Source organism: Peromyscus leucopus, chromosome 2 (assembly GCF_004664715.2).
Source record: "Peromyscus leucopus breed LL Stock chromosome 2, UCI_PerLeu_2.1, whole genome shotgun sequence".
NCBI lineage: Eukaryota > Metazoa > Chordata > Mammalia > Rodentia > Cricetidae > Peromyscus > Peromyscus leucopus.
This window is the reverse complement of record NC_051064.1, coordinates 111,809,633-111,830,855: the sequence shown is the minus strand read 5'-3', so window position 1 is coordinate 111,830,855 and position 21,223 is coordinate 111,809,633. Positions and strand designations below refer to the sequence as shown.

The window sequence follows — 21,223 nt, the reverse complement described above, 5'->3', positions numbered from 1 at the left end:
AAAAACTTAATGGGAAAAATTTAAATATATACAAGTTATACTGGGCATAGTAGTGCACGCCTTTAATCCCAGCCCTGGGAGGCAGAGGCAGGTGGATCTCTGTGAGTTTGAGGCCAGCGTGGGCTACATAGAAAGTTCCAGGACTCTGTCTCAAAACAACAAATTAAAGAGAATAGTCTAATAAACTTAAGTGCACTATAACCCATGGTCAGCAGTGATTAATACACTGTCATTTTTGTTCTGTTTCATTTGTAATGTTTTTGAGGGTTTTTTTTTTTTTGGTGTGTGTGTGTGTGTGTGTGTGTGTGTGTGTGTGTGTGTTTTGGTGTGTGTGTGTCTGTATGGATGCTTGTGGAGGCCAGGGATCAACATTGTATCACTTCCTCAGTGGTCTCTAACCTTATTTTTTGAAACAAATGTCTCACTGTTTGCTCTTTTCAGCTAGATTGGTTTACCAGTAATCCTTTGGGATCTGCTTTCTCTCCTCCCCATGGCAGGTCACAGCTGTATGCCACCATGACCCTGATTGTGTCTGTAGTCTTTTAGGTGACTGCTGGGAATCCAAACTCAGGTCTTCATGCTTGCTCAGCCACCCCATTGCCCACCAGCCATTTCCCCAGACTTCTTTTTTAAATAGGGTCTTCTGTATTGCCCAGGTTAGCCTCAAACCCAGGATATAGCTAGAGATGACCTTGGACTTGTGATCCTCCAGCTTCCTGCTTCTGCCTTCCCCTCCCTAGGACTGGATATTCACCAGCCTTAGTGCATGTAGGCACTCATAACTGAGCTAAATCTCTAGGCCCATTAAAAAAAAATTTAAAAACTATGTTCACTAAAATGTCTCAATTTTTTTTTGTTTTTGTTTTTGTTTTGTTTTTTTGAGACAGGGTTTCTCTGTGTAGCTTTGGTGCCTTTCCTGGAACTCACTCTGTAGCCCAGGCTGGCCTCGAACTCACAGAGATCCACCTGCTTCTGCCTCCTGAATGCTGGGATTAAAGGCTGTGCCATCACCGCCTGACAAATGCCTAAATTTTAACTACACAGGGCTAGTGGGTTTTGTTTGTTTTTGTTCTATTTTAAGACAGAGTCTCACTGTTTCCCAGTTGGCTTGAACTAATTGACTCAGGTACCCTCTCACCTCAGTCTCCCAAGAGGTGGGACTAAAAGGTTGACTTTACAGTTTAGCAGATGGAGATATGGATGTAACCCACACTCCAATCATATTGTAGATTAGAAGAGAGCATTTAGACTTCACAGAAAAATATTCATTCAATCATCAGTCTTCACTTCCATTATCTGTGCCTTGTCTTGTACACAGACAGTTCAAAAGCGCTTCCCCACTCCTGGGTCTACAGGTCAATTTAATTGTGCTATTGTTTATCTCAATCTAATAACAAAATTAAATAGACATAGAACTCTTTTGTTTGAAATGTTCTTAGACATTACCATTTGTTAACAGGCAATTATAGGGCATTGTCTTAAATGTATTTTATGTCTAGCTAAAGATTAGATTCTGTCATATTCTGAGAACATTTTATCTTCAGAGTATAGTTGGAAACATTGGTTAGATAGTCCTAAGTAGCTTTTTGTTGTTGCCAGCAAACTTACTGTAATTACTTTTCTTATTTTTTCAGATGAAACAATTTCTCCTACTTTATTGGATACAAAGTGGAATAAGATTCTAGATCCCTCTTCTCACCCACTGTCTTTTAATCCTGCATTGACCAGTGGGAACGAACCTGGAGTTTCTAATGAGGTAGTACCACAGCTGAAAGTCTTCTCTCTGGTTAGCTCAGCTCCCCTTACAAGAGAGGGAGAAGATCCCTGTGCTAACGGACAAGACTGTCATTTAAATCCAGAGATTGACACAATGTGGATTGATGAAAATGCTGTGGCAGAAGACCAGCTAATTAAGAGAAGCTATAATCGGGATGATGAATTTAGTGCTGTTGAAGTGGGAGAGGAGAAATGTGGAAGCCTCACTTGTCTGCCAGACGAGAAGAATGTTCTTGTTGTAGCTGTCATGCATAACTGTGATAAAAGGACATTGCAAAGTGATTTGCAGGATTGTAATAATTATAATAGTCAACCCCTCATGGACTCTTTTAGCTGTTCACTGGATAATGAAAATAGACAAACTGATCAATTTAGTTTTAGTATGAATGGGTCCACTGAAAAAGGTATAAACTCAGAGAAACAAATGGATGCTTTGACTAAACCAAAACCAGAGGGGGCTTCTGTTAATCATCTCTGTGCTGCTTCATCTAACAGTGCAACCAGTGTCTCTTCACCTTCCCAATTAAAGGATGATGAAAGTGTAGGCAGAGACCTTTCCACATGTGCAGTCACAAGCTTAACAATTAATTCATCCCAGGAAATGGGTGGAGGGTCTGCCGATAAAAAACAAGAGAATTATACGGCAGATGAAGACCTTGCTGGCAAAAACAATTCTTCTAGGACAGATCTAGGGAGCCCAAACTCCTTTTCCCACGAAAGCGAGGAGGTCATGACGGAAAAAGAGCCCGCAGAGGAGAGGACAGCTGGAGACTCCCTCCCGTCTGGTTTGTCTTTGTATCTCAAGCCAGACACATCTGCAGTGTGTGGAAAGGACAGTTGTGAACAGTCTTCCGATTGCCTTGTGTCCAGGGAAGCTGGAGCTGATGAAGATGATGGTAATGACCGTGGAGAAAGAATTGGCACCACAGAACTTCTTAATGTGACAGAAGGTGTCTCTGACTCACAGGTGACTGATTGGAAATTAATGAAGCTCAATGAGACGAATGATAGCCAAGCAAATGAAGAAAATCAAGTGGTTTCACAGATCAGCCAGCCTGAGGACACTAACAGCGGAGGAGAGTGTATCGGAACGGCAGATTCAGATCTAGATTTCAAAGGAACTTGCATGACTGAAAGTGAAGGATGTGATTTCTCCACTGTTAATGATGCACCAGCAGCAAATTCTCTATCTAATGGTTGTGATTCCTATGGAATACAGAGCCCAGTTGTTTCTTTTGTTCCAAAGACTTTACCTTCCAAAGAAGATTCAGTAACAGAAGAAAAAGAAATAGAGGAGAGCAAGTCAGAATGCTACTCAAATATTTATGAACAGAGAGGAAATGAGAATGCAGAAGGCAGTGGACTGCTTTTAAATAGCACTGGAAATATAATGAAGAAAAATTATTTACATAATTTCTGTAGTCAGATCCCATCAGTACTCGGGCAGTCTTCCCCCAAGATAGCAAACCTGCAATCTATTAGTGTTCCTTTTGGTGGTGCCAGACCCAAGCAACCTTCTAATCTTAAACTTCAGATTCCAAAGCCATTATCAGACCACTTACAAAATGACCTTCCCTCAAACAGTGGAAGTAATACTAAAAACAAAAATGATATTCTTGGGAAAACAAAACTGGGGGGAAATGCAGCAATCAATGCATGCAGTGCATCTCTGGGAAACATCTCTGTGACTGATACAAATGGGGAACATTCAGAAAGTTATGAGGCTGAGATCTCCAGTAGACCATGCCTTGCGTTAGCTCCAGACAGTCCAGATAATGATCTCAGAGCTGGTCAATTGGGAATTTCTGCAAGAAAGCCATTTACCACCTTGGGTGAGGTGGCACCAGTTTGGGTACCAGATTCCCAGGCTCCAAACTGCATGAAGTGTGAAGCTCGGTTTACGTTCACCAAAAGGAGGCATCATTGCAGAGCCTGTGGGAAGGTAAGCTGCATGTAGTCTCTCGGGAACTTGGCAGGACCAGAAACTAAAGCAGGATTAAGTGAATTTAATTCTAGTTGAGATGACATTATAAATAGCCTTTGAAAGCCCAGTTCTAGTGAGTTTCTATATAAAACATGAGCTTGCTTATTGTGTTTTGTATTTTTTGGTTTTGTTTGATTGTTGCTGGAAAGTATGCTGTCTCAGTTTTCTGTGAAGAAAAGCGAATTGGGAATTAAGGAAGTGTTTCTTTGTGGTTTCTACATTGATAGATACTTGGTTAATGGGATCGTTTGAAATAAGGAAGTTGTTCTTTCAGCTTAGGACATATTTGTGATTCACTTTTTTTTATCACTGTAGTCAGTGGTTGTCTTTATATTTTTTAATACTTAAAAATTTAACTTACATTGAGAATCTATCGAATCTATCCTATACTCTTTTTTTATTTTTATTTTTTTGAGACAGTGTTTCTCTGTGTAACAGTTCTGGCTGTTCTGGATCTTGCTTTATAGACCAGGCTGGCCTCAAACTCACAGAGATCCACCTGCCTCCACCTCTTCCAAATGCTTGGATTAAAGGCATGCGCCACCACCACCCGGCAGATACGGTTATTTTTAATGAGTGTTTTTTCTCTGCATGTGTGTGTACCTCATTGTGCCTGGTGCCCATAGAGTTCAGAAGAAGGCATTAGATTCCCTGGAACTGGAGTTATGAGTGATTGTGAGCCACCATGTGGGTGCTGGGAATTGAACCCATGTCCTCTGTAAGATCAGTGAGTGCTCTTAATTGCTGAGCCATCTTTCAAGCCCAGTCTTATACTTGTTTCTGCATAGAGTTTTTTTGATGTCCTAAATGTTCTGAGGGTTTATATAAATACCTACACATATTTTCCCTCATGACTTTAATGCAAATATTTGAAGGCTTTATATCTTATTAAGGATGTAAGAATAACTAATATTCTTTAGCTCTTTCCAAATTCTGTTAATAACACAATTTGGGGTTTTTTTTTTATATTTATTTTTATTTCTGGGTATGCATGTTTGTATACCATGAATGTACACCTGCATATGGGCCATGGAGGCTAGAAGAGGAGACTGGATTCCCTAGAAACGGAGTTACAAGTGTTTGTGAGCTGCCTGATGTGGGTGCTGGCAACTGAACTTGGTCTTCTGGAAGAGCAACAAGCATTCTTAACCAGTATCCCCCAGCCTCCACAATTTGTTTTTTAATAAGAGTTGTAAATATAGAGAAAAGAGGATTTTATATTTTTAAAGAATGTAAAAATTGATGTGAGATCTAGATTCAAATTTTAGCTTTGTTTCTATTACTTATGTAATTTTACTAATGCTTAGTTTTGTAATCTATAACAAAGTTAAATAGTTTTCATTAGGCTGTTGTGAAGATCATAAATTACAGGAGTAACAGTAAGTCTTGATAATTTATCTCTGCCTCTTTTCTCATCTGATTTATCTGCTCATATGCTTTTAACATAAAAAAAAAAAAAGAGCGGGGCTGGAGAGATGGCTCAGGGGTTAAGAGCACTGGCTGCTCTTCTAGAGGACCCGGGTTCAATTCCCAGCACCCACATGGCAGCTCACAACTATCTGTAACTCCAGTTCCAGGGCATCTGACACCCTCACACTAATGCACATAAAAAAAGTTAGTAAATTATTAAAAAAAGAAAAAAAGAGCATCTGAGCCTCGGTGATTTAGACATATAGAACTTTTATTTCACATAAAAGCTGTAAGACACAGTTTATCTCCTGCAAAGTTGGGAATATGGAAGATCCCTTGATCTTCTTGTGGTCTCCTGTTAGGAGCTGAGCTCCATCAAGTCCAACTGGATGACTTCCTAAGGGAAAAGAAACAGACTGAGGGTCAAACAAGACTTCTTGCTAGTTTCTCACTGGAGAGAAAATCCTAGCGCCTTCTGTCAATTCATTGACTAGTTCTAGGCCACAGGTTACTGGATTAAGCCACGAGTGACTCAATCATAATTTATTTAGGGTCTTAGCACAGTGTAGCCTGAACAAAAATAGAATTTTGTTAACAGATAAGAAGGGAGACTAGATCCTGATGGGCTGTTAGGAAGAATTACTTGGGGATGGGGAGGTGAGCGAGTAAGCAAAACGCTTGCTGTCAGGCCATCAGCACCAGGAGGAGGGGAGCAAAGGAAGAAGAAGGAAAGGAAAAGAAAGAAGCCTGGCATGGTAGAGCATGCCTGTAATCTCAGTGCCGGGGAGGCAGGACAGGATTCCCGAGGCTTGCTGGCAGTCATTCTAGCTTTGTCTGTGAGCTCCAGGCTCAGTGAGAAGAATAAAGAATAAAGTGTCTAAAGAATGTCTCTAAAGAATAAAGTGAGTGAGTGGGGAAGACATCCTACATCATCCCTTGCCTCTGTACACACACGTACATATCCATCCACACATATACAAGCGAATACACACACACAACAGGAAGGATTATTAGATGGTAATTAAACAGTGATGGGAGCAGAAAGAAGTTCAAGTTGAGACTGGGATTTTGTTCTCTTACTGTTAAAGTTCAAAGAAAATAATGTGTCTAGTGCCTGAGTATTTTGTATTCTATTTGCTAGCTAAACCTGTTTCCTATTCCTAGTTTGGGTGAGGTTGTTTTTTTTTTTTTGTTTGTTTGTTTGTTTGTTTGTTTGTTTTTTTCATTTTTCAATACAAGGTTTCTCTGCTCTGTGTAATTTTGGTGCCTGCCCTAGATGTCACTCTGTAGACCAGGCTGGCCTTGAACTTACAGAGATCTGCCTGGCTCTGCCTCTTGAGTGCTACCACCCGGCGAGTAGGATGGTTTTTGTCAGCTCTTAGTGGCACGTACCTGTAATTTCAGTGCTTGGAACATAGAGACAGGAGGGTCAGGAATACAAGGTCATCTTCAGCTCCATAGCAAGTGTGAGGCCAGCCTTGACTAATGAAACCCTGCTGAAAAGTAAAAGTGGTCTTTTGTTATGCAAGTAAGAAGAGTTTGGTATAGACTACCATGTCTTGGTTTGAGTAGTAAACTGGGACTATAGGTGGACTCATAAAGAAAATTGTGACAAAAACGTAAATTGAGAGAGTAGATGGAATTTTTCCTTAGTGTAATTTGGAGAATTTATGGAGGTATATGGATTCTTGATCCACAATTCCATTTTTTTTCCTTCTGTTCTTTTACCTCTGAGATGCTTACAATGATTGGTGACAAAATTCATGCACTTCTTAGAAGAAAAGGATTTATACCTTGTAAACATCAATATAGTTTTTCTACATATTAGTCAGATTATCCTGGGAAGGCAGCTAGAAAAATACCCTAAGCAATATGATGTAAAAATAATTTTATCTATCAATAATGCAACTTTATTTGTTCCATTCCAATAGAAATTAAATATCCCCAGTTGTTTCTCTAGTTCCATATATTACAAAGTTATTTTTTCAGACAAGTGTATATTAAACATGTAATTTTTATAACTAGAAAGAGTCTATATTAGGTGCTAGGGATTTAGAACGTCATACATTGGAAATGGTTATCTCAGAATTAATAATCAAGGGTTCTCTTTCAGTGAGTGAGGGAGAGAATATCATTCTAGATTTCCTGGTGTTTTCTAAGGATCAGAAAACTAAATTGTGCCCAAGCATAGTGACACATTCTTTTAATCCCAACATTCAGGAGGCAGAGGCAGGCATGTCTTTGAATTTCAGGCCAGTCTGGTCTACTTAGTGAGTTCAAGGCCAGCCAGAGCTACATAGTGAGACCCTATGTAAACAAAACAAAACAAAACACAGAAGTTGTGAAATCACTGAACTGAATAGTCAGACTGTTCAGGTAATATGTGCTTTATTCATGTTTATTCACATTCAGTCTCATAGAATCTTGGAGAGTGGATATTAATTTTCCATATTGATGGGCCAAAAATCTGAAGTTCAGAAACGTCAAAGAAGATGCCCAAGAGTACACAGCTTATGAGTGCCCTGCTGATCATCAAAGCTAGTCTTCTTTCTTTCTTTCTTTCTTTCTTTCTTTCTTTCTTTCTTTCTTTCTTTCTTTCTTTCTTTCTTTCTTTCTTTCTTTCTTTCTCTTCTCTCTCTCTCTCTCTCTCTCTCTCTCTCTCTCTCTCTTTCTTTCTTTCCTTCTTTCCTTCTTTCCTTCTTCTTCCCTAGGCATGTGCCCTCATTCATAGCAGCAATGTGAAGAAAGGACTTTAGGGACATTGAAGAGAGAGACGTTAACTTCTACATGAATAGCAGAGTGAATCATGAAAGTCCTAAACTAAAGTGGCAACTTAAGGAGATAGAGGAAGGCAGACATTTGGGCTGGGCAAGTGGTTCAGTGGGTAGCAGTGCTTACTTTATAAGCATGAGAACAGCATTCAAATCCCCAGCAACCACATCATGACCATGCATGGCTGCTCATGCCTGTTACCTAGTGTTGGGGAGGTAGGGACAAGTAGGTTCTGAGAGCTTCCTGGGAAGCCAGCCTAGCCAAAATGGCAAGCTTCCACTTTAAGAGGCCCTATCTCTAGGCAATAAAGTAGAGATTGATAAAAGAAGACACCAGAAGCCTTCCTTTGGGCCACTGTGTGCATACTTGCATACTCACATGAGTGCAACACACAAAACGCACAGAGATACACACAGTGTATATAGTTTATGGGGTAAAATGATAAATTATATAAGAAAAAGCATTGTCTGGAAGAAGGAACAGTAGTAAAGTAAAATAAATTTATCAGAAGAATGGGTCAGGATTAAAAATATAGAATATAGAATGAGTTAGTAGAAAATTGTGAGAAGTTACTCAGTACAGTGTGGGACTTACATCAGCTTTTTCTAAGTAGATAATTATTATGATCTTCATCTTGGTTAAGTGACCAAGTATTTGAGAGAAACAGTTTAAAGGAGGAAGGATTTACTTTGGTTCATGATTTCAGAGGGCTTCAGCCATGTTGGCTGGCTCTGTTACTTTGAGCCTGAGGCAAGGTTGAGCATCACGGTGGCAGGAGCATGTGGAGAAGGCTCTTGATGTCATGGCAGATGGGAAGCAGAACTTGAAGGCCAGAGGGACAGGTGTCGTGTTCAAGGCTTTCCCAGTGATGTACTTCCTCCAGCTAGGCTCTGTCTACTCAAGTTTCTGCCGCCTCTCAAAACTGTGCTATCATCTGGGGACAGACATTCAGCGCATGCTCCTGGGGGGAACATTTAAACCACAACAGCTAGCAGTTTGTTTCTGTATTTCTGTAATCCAGAGGTTGACATATAGGTTCCACGTTTGCCTTTATAGTTGCTTGGAAGAGCAGTCACACACTCTCAAATGCTTAACAAATATGCTTTATACTTAACAAATTTTAAATTTAGATCATTGTTCTATATAACAACTAACCCCTACTTCTCCTCTTTGATAAGCAATAAATTGCAGAATAGAAAGAATACCAAGATTGCCTTTCCCAGATGGCCCCCTGTAAATTAAAATCATCATCATCATTACAAATCTATATAGATTTCCTTGGGAAATTGCTGGTTCTAGGAGATCATGATAATGAAATTTTTGATTAAGGGTTGGGAATTTGAGTATTCTATTTTTAGAGAAGACAGGAAATTATGGGTGTTATCAGGTGATGGGAGAGGCTGGCAAAGGCAGCAGAATTTTAGATTTTACTTTACTTCTTTTGAATTACAAAGTAGGAAAAAAATAGAGAGTGTCTTAGTCACTTTTCTGTTGCTGTGATAAAACGCTGTGACCAAGGCAACTTAAAGAAGAAAAGATTTATTCGGCTTATGGTTCCAGAGGGATAAGAGCCAGTGACGGCAGAGTGGAGGCAACAGGAGACAGACAGGTGGCTGGAACAACAGCTGAGAGCACACACCTCAAACCACAGACAGGAAGCAGAGACTAGACTTCCTTCAGCAAGGCCACAACTCCTAAACCTCCCCAAATAGGACCATTAACTGAGGACCAACCATTCAACTGCCCAAGACTATTGGGGAAATTTATCATTCAAACACCACAGTATGGATACCAAGTGTCTTGGGACTTCTGTTGCTGTAAATGAAACACCATGACCATAAGCAACTTGGGGAAGAAAGAGTTTCTTTTACTTACACTTCTACATCACAGTCCCTCATCCAGAGAAGTCAGTACAGGAACTCAAGCAGGACAGGAACCTGGAGGCAGGAACTCACACAGAGGCCATGGAAGAATCCTGGTTACTGGCTTACTCCTCATGGTTTGCTCTGCCTGCTTCCTTATAGCACCATGGACCCCCAGCCCAGGGATGCACCACCCAGTGAGCTGGGCTCTCCCACATTCATCATCAGTCAAGAAAATGTACCACAGGTTTGCCTATAGGCAAATGTTATGGAGACATTTTCTCAGTTGAGGTTCCCTCTTCTTCAGTATTCTTTTTTGTTTGTGTGTTTTTCACAACAGGGTTTCTGTGTGTAGCCCTGGCTGTCCTGGAACTTTCTCTATAGACCTGGCTGGCCTTGAACTCAGAAATCTACCTGTCTCTGTCTCCTGAGTGCTGGGATTAAAGGTGTGTGCCAGCATGCCCAGCTGAGGTTCCCTCTTAAATCACTCCAGCTTATTGTCAAGTTGGCAATAAACTATCCAAGACACCAAATCATTGAAAGAAGAGCAATTTAACGACAATTACATCTGGCCCTTCACTTCAGTGTGCTCACTTTTTTTCTGCTCTGATTGATTTTTAGAAGGTATAACTCAGGGCTGGAGAGACTGCTCAGTGGTTAAGAGCACTGGCTGTTCTCGTAGAGGACCAGGTTTTGATTCCCAGCACCCATATAGCAGCTCACACCATCGGTAATTCTAGTTCCAAGGGATCCAGTGCCCTCTTCTGGCCTCTTCAGCACCAGGAATATACATGTTACACAACCATACATGCAAGCAAAATACCCATACACATAAAATAATTTTTAAAATGTAAAGTATAACTCAATAAATGGATTTTTAGTGCATTTATTGGTAGCCTGACTAGACAGAACAGAGAGCTGCGGTGAGGTCGCACTAGGTTGCATATGAAGGGCTCTGGGCCTTCTGTTGCTTTTTCTTTTCTTTTCTTTTCTTTTTTTTTTTTTTTTTTTTTCGAGACAGGGTTTCTCTATGTAGCTTTGTGCCTTTCCTGGAACTCACTTGGTAGCCCAGGCTGGCCTCGAACTCACAGAGATCCGCCTGCCTCTGCCTCCCAAGTGCTGGGATTAAAGGCATGCGCCACCACCGCCCAACCTGTTGCTTTTTCTTTATAAACTCGCTGTCTGCTCTGAAAGAGCTGTGTGAACCTCTGCTTTGGGGGTAGGTGGTCAGGACAGGTGAGAAGGCTCAGCAGGTGAAGGTGTCTGCCACCAACCTGATAACCTGAGTTTGATCCCCAAAACTCTCATGGTGGAGAGAACACACCCCTACAGTTGCCCTCTTGCACTCTGCATGCCCATGCCCTCTCCTCATCATAAAGTAAGATTAAGTAAATGTATAAATTTAAAAAAGGAAAGGGAACAGAAATTTGTGCTAGCACTCATTTATCCTGTATGGTGGCCACAGAGCTTACAGATTAGCTGAGGTCACTCTGTGGGAAGAATAGCCACTAAATGGTTTGAGTTGAGTGTATTTTCTGGAAGTCATCCAGGTAACAGAAATGCTATTTTTCAAGGTGTCAGTTAAGAGGGCTATACTTTAGGTTTTATTTTGCAATACGTTTCCATTTCTGATTAATTTGTCATACTAGCTTCTTCACCAGGGTTCATTTAAGGCATTCATAATCTCATCACTTATATTAAAAAATAGCTTAGTGACACATATAATATCAAAGTGGCATATTGAAACATGATCTGGATTAATGTTTAATATGATTCTAGACAGGTTTCCTTCTCAGACATTTGAATTTATAGATACTTGAAAGATTGAGCATTTATAAATATAGCTATACATTGTCATATCTTCTGTATGTGTCTAAAATGGAAAACAGCCAGTTTTTTATTTTGTGCACTTATTGTTCCTAAATTTTATTTATGAACTTATATACAACATTAATGTGGGTTTTGGTTGGTTGGTTGGTTTGGTTTTTTGAGACAGGGTTTCTCTGAATAATAGCCTCTTCCTCCTGAGTGCTGGAATTAAAGGCATGCACCAGCACCACCTGGCCATCAGTGTGTTTTAAACCTTTCTTCCTCCTCTTCATCCTGGTTAATCTTGAAGTCATGTAATTTACAACTTTCTTTTTTAACCAGTCATGTAAATTATTCATCATCGCCAAAATATTTTATCTGTCTGCTAAATCTATATCTGTATCTATCTCTATATCTATCTATCTATCTATCTATCTATCTATCTATCTATCTATCTAATTCCTGTTGTTATTTTGAGACAGAATCTCTGTATGTAGCCCAGGTTATCCTGGAACTCACAGAGATCTGCCTGCCTCTGCCTCCCAAGTGTTGGGATTAAAGGTGTAGTCCATCACCACCTGACTGCCACAAGCTTTTTCACAGGTACCATGGCAACAGCAGAGGCAGAAGACTGACTATATGTATTTAATTTGAATTAATATTTTGTAATAAAGTATATTGAAGGGCGGGTGAGATACCTCACTGGGTAGGAGCATTTGCCCTGCAAAAGCATGACAGCCCAAATTCAATGTCTAGAACCCATGGTAGAAGGAGAAAACAGACCCATAAAAATTGTCCTCTACTTCCACATGCTTGCCTACATTCACATACATACACAATAATAATAATACATTTAAATTGTAAACTATATTAAAGAACTATAGAACAACATGTTTACATTATACTATATTTTGTGAAAAAGTACTGCAAAGGTGTTAAATATCTGGCTCTGGGTGTAGCTCATTTGATGATGTCTGCTAACATAGAACCCTGGCTTTGATCTTTAGCACTACATAAACAAGGCAAGGTGGTGTAACCATCGCCAAGAGAAGTGAAGGCAGAGGCAGGAAAATTAAAAGCTCAAGATCATCTTTATATCATGAATTCTGGACCATCTTGAGTTATACAAGACCACTCTCAAAGCAAAAAAAAAAAAAATAGTCATTATCATCACAAATAATTGTCTAAATTAAAAATTGAAACTAAACTATATATTTTGAGATAAAATGAAGAACATTTGTGTGTGTGCATTTCTTATGTGTGTGTCTATACATGTCAGGAGTTAGGTAGATGCTTATGGAGGCAGAGGTCTACCTTGAGTGTCTTTTCCAGTTGCTTTCCACATTATTTTTTTGAGACACTGTGTCTTGCTAACCCCAGAGCCTACCAGTTTGATAAAAGTATCTAGCCAGAAGCCCTAGGGATCCTCCCTGGCACTGGGATTACAGGCCTGCATCACCATGCCTACCCACCTCCCCTTCCCTTTTTAACACACAATCTTACCATGTAGCCCTGGCTGTCCTGGAACTCACTGTGTAGATCAGGCTGGCCTTGAACCTAGAGATCTGCCTGCATCAGCCTCCTGAGTGCTGGGACTACTAACTGACACCTTTTTTTCTCTTAATGTAGGTGCTAAGGATCTGAACCAGGTTCTCCTGGTTATGTGGGAAGCACTTACTTTGCTATCTCCTCAGCCCATCTGATCCGTGTGTGTGTGTGTGTGTGTGTGTGTGTGTGTGTGTGTGTGTGTGTTGTATGTATGCTCATGTGTGTATGTCTATGTGTGTGCATGTGCATATGGAGGCAAAAGATCAATGTCTTTCACTTGTCACTTAGTTTTTGAGACAAGGTATCTGAACCTGAAGCTCATCAGTTCAGTACAACTGCCAGGCCACCTGCCACTGCTTCCCCAGTACTGGGAGCACAAATCTACACTGGCGTGCCTGGTCTTTTATGTGGGTACTGCGGCTTGGAACTCAGGTCCTCATATTTGTGTGGCATGTACTTTACATACACACACACACACACACACACACACACACACACACACACACACACACACACCCTTGATGTTAAAAAAAAAAAAAGAAAAGAAAAAACAAGTGGAGGGTGGTGGTGCACACCTGTAATCCCAGCACCTGGGAGGCAGAGGCAGGAGAATCTGTGATCTCAAGGCCAGCCTGGTCTACAAAGTGAGTTCCAGGACAGCCAGTGCTATACAGAGAAACCATCTGGGAAAAAAAAAAAAACAGTAAATAAAATAAACATAGATAAGTATATCTTGCCTACCTCTACATATCCCCAGGCCATTTCAATAGACATGACCACTTTAAAAACATTAATAGACATTTTTTCAGAACAGAAAAAATGAGCACAAACTACATTTCACAAATACTACCTCTCCATGGTTTAGCTCATTAACAACTTTCATTAATGTAGTACATTTCAAAATCAAGACATTATTTTTTGCTGAAATTTTATGAAAGAAATATGTAGGGATAGAGTTATATTGCTGTTTACTTTGTAGCAGGCTTTAATACATGTGTATTATGTATTCTATCACAGTGTCCTCCAGCACAGTTGTGTTCTGAAAACCCCCCATACCCCACCTTTTATTCATCTGCCTGAGCTTCTTGTCCCCACCACTGGTCTTACTATTGCTTCCTAAGTTGACTTTTTGCAGAATATCTTGTTGAAATCATACAGTATGTTGATTTAACTCAGAAACATGCATCAACAGACTGGATGTAATTCAGTGATATGGCACTTGCCTCGATCCTGCAAGACCCTAGTTCAAATGCATTCAGGCTTTATCATGTCTTTTCATGTCTTAATAACAATTTTCTTTTTATTGCTGAGTAAGATTCTGTTGTATGAGTATGCTGCAGTTTGTTTGCCCATTAAAGTTATTAGTTACAGAACAACTTGCTTGTCTCATTTTGGGAGCAATTATAGTTACATTTTGTTTTTGTTACTGTTGGGTTTTGTTGTTGTTTTGGTTTTTACTGTCCTGGGGATGAATCAGGGCTATCTGGCAAGCCTGTGTCACTGAGCTATAGAACTAGCCTTCTGCAACTATAAATTAAGCCCTGGTCTTCTGAAAAGAGAGCCAGTGTTCTTAAGCACTGGGCCATCTCTCCAGCCCCGTAGAATACATTCTTAAATGAATGTGGTTATGTTCTACATCATTTTATTTCACATTTCACACTCTTTTACTGATGGTTTATTACTTGCTGTCTATTTTATATTTCATGCTATGGAAATATGTTAAAAAGCAAATTTGAGCCATTTCACATGTTCAGGATTGAAAAGCAACAGTGACAACATGCAACATCAACACATTTTGCCAAGAACTGCTAATTAATGTCCAGTGTAGGGGGGCGGGGGGGGGTGTTCAGGAGGGTTTGTAAGATGAGAGCCTTGAAGAACTTTAGTGTCTGACCATTTGAGAGCAATCATTTCAGCTGATTATCTCACAACTGCACAAGAAATTGCCAAAGAACTAAATGTGGCGTTTGAAGCAAGTTGGAAAGGTTGAAAGAGCTTGATAAGTAGGTACCTCATGAGCTGACCAAAATTGGAAAACAAAAACAAAACCCAAAACTGTTTTGAGTTGTCATCTCTTATTCTTTGCAACAAGGAACCATTTCTTGATCAAATTGCAAGTTGTAACAAAAAGTGGGTTGTATACAAGAGCTCAGTAGTTGAACCAAAAGAGAAACCTTACAGTACATTTTAATATACTCAAAAAAGGTCATGGCCACTGTTTTGTAGTCTGCTGTTGATCTGAACCACTACAGTGTTCTGCCTCCCTACAAAACCATTACATCCCAGGACTGTGCCAAGCAAATCAGTGAGATGCACTGAAAATTACATTGTCTGCAGCTGCTTTGAGTCAACAGTTCTGCTCAGTTCTTCTCCATGGCAAAGCTCAACCCGTGGCACACGATTGGCATTTCAAAAGCCAGACCATTGGGCTGTGAAGCTTTCTCCTTCTCTACCATTCACCTGGTGCCTCGCCAGCTGTCTTCTTCTAGCATCTCACAAGTTTTTGCAGAGAAAACACTTGCACAAACAGCAGGATGCAGAAAATACTTTCCAGGAAAACTTTGTAGAATCCAGGAGCATGAATTTTTATGTTAACAAACTCATCTTTTGAAAAATATACGTTGATTGTAATAGTTCCTATGTTAGTTAATAAAGAAGTGTTAGAGCTTAGCTATGATTTAAAATTCACAATCCAAAACCACGACTCTTTTGCACCAACCTAAATACTTTGATGTTTTCTTCATCTGTTGTCTTTCTGATTGCCATTTCCTTATGTATTTACTTGTTTACTTTTGTCCTCTGTATCTATTCCAAGCTCCTTGAAGGTACAGATCTTCTCTGCTTTGGTTGCTGCTGCATTCTCTCAGCTCTAGCATGTAGAGATGCTTAGTTGATATTTGTTAAACTAAAAAGTAAATAAACAGTTTATTACAACAGTACTTTGGTTACATAACACCTTCAATCTTTAGATAATGGTATCAAATTTAGATATAATAAATGGCAGAACTTGGGAGATAGTTTTCTTTTTTTGTTCAATTTTTTGAGATGGGGTCTTGCTGTATATCCCTGGCTGGCCTAGAACTTACCATGTGAACCACACTGTCCTCACATTCATGGTTAATTCTCCTGCCACTGCCTTCCAAATGCTGGAATTATAAGTATGTGATGCCACACCTCCACTTTTTTGTTTGTCTGAGACAGGGTCTTTTGTATCTAAGCCTCAATCTTGTTATATAACAAAGTGTGAATTGGAACTTCTGATCCTCTTACCTCTACCTCCTAAATGATAGGGTTGCAAGTGTGTACACCTGACACTTTTTGTTTGCTTGAGATAGGACCTCATATAGTCCTGACTGACCTCAAACTAGCTGTGTAGTTGAAGGCAACCCTGACCTTTTTGTCTCTACTTTGGCATTCTGAATTACTGTAATGCCTGGATTACAGACCTGTACTGCATGCCCCATTTATGTGGTGCTGGACTAGGCAAGTATTCTACCAACTGAGTTACACCCCCAGCCCAGGAACTTCTTTAAATTAGTTGTATTTTTCTTGGATTTCTTATTTAAGAACAGATTGAAACAATGACAGGTTTCTTGTCTTAGTTACTGTTCTATTGTTGTAAGGATACACCACAACCAAGGCAACTCTTATAAAAAGAAGGTATTTAAGTGGGGCCTTGCTTACAATTTCAAAGGGACCGTTATTATCATGGTGGGAAGCAGACAGGCAGGGCACCGTGGCAGTAGCTGAGAGTTTAACATCCTCATCCACAGGTAGAGCGAGCTTTTGAAACCCCCAGTGACACATCTCCAACAAGGACACACCTACTCCAACAAGGACATACCTCCTAATCCTCGACAGTTCGCCAACTGGGGACTAAGCATACAAATATAGGCGCCTATGGGGGCCATACTCATTCAAACCTTCGCCGTTTCTTATTTATATGCTGACAGGAATCAACAGATATGAGAGCAATAACTGCCTTCTATAAATAGAATATTGCATGCAGTTCAGTTTCCTTTATACTCCACCTGAAAACCTGTCCTCTTGCCCTATAACTGTTATGATTTGAACCACCTGGCATCAAATAGGACCAACAGTTAGATCCAGTGTGGTACGAATGAAGTTAGGGAAATGCCTCCCATTACAAATGCTGGAAGATTATGTTGGTTAAAAGTAACCCTGACCTATGACAGGAGCAATGATCACACAGCCTTGTCTTTATTCCCTACTGTATTGAACCTTGACATTTATTCTGGGTTTGATTTGCATTCCCAGTATCCAACACAGTACCTGCAACTTCAAAGTGCTCAACAAACAGTGTTAATTAGTGACTAAACAAGTCACAATGGCTGATTTATTGTGTCAATTACTCATCAGTCTCTGCATTGAGTATTGAGTTTATACTGATAATAACTGCTGTCCCTAACCCCATATGTATGTAAATATTATATCATTGACCAAAGCCACGCATGTGTAAGTTATGGTAAGGACTATGAAGGAAATAAGAAAGTTAATGTAAAAACTTGTGGTGTGTGTAGGCCATTCTGGGAAGGCCTGTGAGAAGCAGCATTTGATGTTCCAAAGAGAACAGCTTGAATGAAGGCTCTGAGGCAAGATAGCATCTATTCAAGAAAAGGAACCCAGTATGGTAAAGTATAGTGATTGAGAGGGGGAAAAAGTCCATAAAGAAGTTGTAGAGGAAATCAGAGAAAAAGTCAGGTAGTGCTTTGCAGGTTGTGTTAAGGATTGTGTTTAACCCTAGAATAACATTCCTTTGCATAAATGTACATTTTATTCTTCCTTTCATCCATTGATACACATCTAGGCTGTTTCCAATTTCTGCATGTTATGAACAGAGCAGCAATGAACATGTATGAGCAAGTGTCTCTGCAGTAGGATGTAGAGTCCTTTGGGTATATGCTGAAGAGTGGTATAGCTGGATTTTGAGGTATATATGTTCCCAGATTCCCAAGGAAACACCACATTGATTTCCATAGTGGACATGCCATGATTTTCAAAGAAAAAAATGTAAATATACTTCAAAAAAGAAAAGTAAAAAATACCTGGTTTTAAATTTTATTTTAGATGTGATTCCTTATTTTATTTATTTGGTTGGTTGGTTGCTTGCTTTTTTGAGACAGTATTTCTCTGTGTAGTCCTGGCTGTCCTGGAACTTACTCTAGACCAGGCTGGCCTTGAACTCAGATCCCTCTGCCTCTGCCTTGGGAGTGCTGGGATTAAAGACAGCTGCCACTACTGCCCAGCTGTGATTTCTTATTTTAAATAAAATTGCATTTTGAATTGTTGTTGTTGTTAAGTTATAGTCATTTCTGTTTTATGTTTGAGAATTTAGGCAGTGACTACAGAATAACTTTCATAAGATCTGCATTGGCAGAACATTAAGATAGATTATGTTTTGGTTTATACCTTCAGTGATGATTTTAAGACTCACTTTTGTCCTTGAATGTTAAAACAAGGTCACTGGTTTCTCCTTAAAAAGCAAAAGATAGTAAATTCTGCTATTAAGAGTCGATTGAGCCGGGCGGTGGTGGCGCACGCCTTTAATCCCAGCACTCGGGAGGCAGAGCCAGGTGGATCTCTGTGAGTTTGAGGCCAGCCTGGGCTACCAAGTGAGTCCCAGGAAAGGCGCAAAGCTACAGAGAAAAAACCCTGTCTCGAAAAACCAAAAAAACAAAACAAAAAGAGTCGGTTGAAGTATGATGCTAAAGTCATTGTGAAGGTCAAAAGAGGTCATCAGTGTCTCTTTGTTCGTTGTGTGTGCATATGATGTGTGCACAGGTGTGAGGTCTTGTATGTAGAGATTAGAGGACAACTTTGTGGAGTCCTCTCCTTTCACTTTCTACCATTTATGGATTCTGGGGTTAAACTCGGATCACCAAGCATGTGTAGCAAGCACCATGATCCACTAAGCCTTTTCACCAGCCCCATGGGATCAGTATTTTTTTAAACATTAGAAATATACTAGTTGACAACATAGATTAGCTATCCATCCTTGAACTTTATTTAGAACTAATGTGATCTAGGTTTAGAATAACCTTATAGCTACTTACCTGCTTCTTTATTTTAGGCAAGGCACTTTGTTCATCTGTAAGTGGAGGGGATAATACTTAACTTGCACACTTACAAATGGCTAAGATTTATTGAGCCACTTGGTAGCTCACAACTGTCTGTTAACTCCAGTTCCAAGGAATCTAGTGCCCTCTTCTGGCTTGCATGGGTACCGGCATGCATATGGTAAATACACAGCACAGTCTCTCATTTTGGTTGGCTCCATTCAGTTCCTACATCTTAGCTCACCAACATTTGGAATTTGGATGTCCTAGGTTTTCCATTGCAATGTAGACTTCTTAGCTTCACACAGCACACTCAAGAGTTCTGTGCAGAAAGCCTGACCACACTATACATGGTCTAAGGGACTTTTTGCTTGGCTCCTTAGCACAAGCCCTGTAACTGTGACATTCTGCTTGCCTGCAAAACTGTCATCATGCTGATGATACTAAATTCTGCTGTGCACTCAAGACAAGCCTGGCTCTTGTAGACTGCAGACGCAGTGGCCTCTGTGTGCTTTTACAGCTGAGCCCCTGAAAACACTTTCGCCTCTGTTCTCCATCCTGGAAGCTCCATGCTTCCAAACATCCGCCTTTCAAATTAATAGTTTTCAAATGAGCTTTCGGTATTAGGCCCTGGAGCCTTGCTTGAGTGTAGTCGCTTCCTCAGGCAGCCGTTGCTGATGCCTCAGAGCAAAATCTGAGACTTTTCTAAAGGTGTGCTTCTCTCACAGCCACACCAGCTTTGTTTGCATCCGCCTTTCCGCCCTGTGGGAGACTTTAGCCACAGAGCACCTGTTCCTCAGCAAGATACACATTTTTCATATTTTCTGCTTCAGTCTCTATACTCTCACTTTATTTTATTTTTATTTTTTCAAGACAGGGTTTCTCTATGTAGTTCTGGCTGTCCTGGAACTCACTCAGTAGACCAGGCTGGTCTCGAACTCAGAGATCCACCTGCCTCTGCCTCCAAGTGCCAGGATTAAAGGCATGCGTCACCGCACAGATCTACTCTTTCACTTTAAGTCTGTGTAAATTAAGCAGTGAGTTATAACTGTACCACTGCTGGAATCATACAGTATTTTGTGGCTTACTATGCCAAATAGTCAGCCTCACCGGATTTTGATGACATGGGCAGAATATGCCCAGTTACTTCACCAGAATGAAGTGTGAATGGCTTCTCCAATTCCTGATGGAGTCCTTCCTTCTGAAACATTACTTTACTGTCTGCATTTTTAATTTTTATTTATTTTTTTAATGCCAAATGCCATTTATTGAAGGAGGGAGGAGGTCTTGAATACAGGCTTACAGCACAATGGGAAAAACCTGCAGGGCGGAAGTTCGCTACAGATGTTTTACAATCTTGCATCTAAGCTGTTAACGCCCGTTATGCAGGGTACATAGACAAGAAACTTCCTTTACTGTCTGCATTTTTAATTAAAAAAAATATATTGGTGAGTATGTATGTGCATATACATATATGGAAATATATGTGTTTAGGTGTACTCCCCTGTGTGTGCGCATATGGAGACCAGAGGATAATGATAGGTGTCTTCCTCTATTGCTCTTTCTATTTTCTTGTTTGTTTAGTGTATATGTGTGTGCTATGTGTGCATGTTCATTTTTCACATTCACAAGTGTATGGCTGTGTGTGTGTGCAGGAGCCCATGTGTGCGTATGGTTTTGTAGACTTGAGGTAGATATCAAGTGCCTCTCTCAATCATTCTACTTTATGTTTTTAAAAAATATTAATATTGTTGGGAGGGGGAGGGGTATAAACAAGTTTTTGTCCCACCAGCAGCTCCTAAGTACCCAGCAGCCAAATAATTGACCGGGAGGCTTAATATTACTTATAAATGCTCAGCTGGTAGCTCTGGCTTATTATTAACTAGCTCTTACACTTAAATAAACCCATAATTCTTCTCTATGTTTAGCCACATGGCTTGGTACCTTTTTTTCAGTACAACAGTCTCATCTTGCTTCCTCTGCAT

The 21,223-nt window shown here is 40.1% G+C and overlaps 1 protein-coding gene across 4 annotated transcripts in view; it reads left to right on the top strand.

Moving 5' to 3' along the window:
* The window catches only part of Zfyve9 (zinc finger FYVE-type containing 9), a 153,584-nt gene that overhangs the window by 60,937 nt on the left and 71,424 nt on the right, over positions 1-21,223 (top strand). For all 4 annotated transcript variants that reach the window (XM_028888696.2, XM_028888722.2, XM_028888688.2 and 1 more), the window contains one exon: positions 1,635-3,718. In XM_028888696.2, coding sequence (XP_028744529.1) covers positions 1,635-3,718 — 2,084 coding nt within the window. The remainder of the gene's footprint in view (positions 1-1,634; positions 3,719-21,223) is intronic.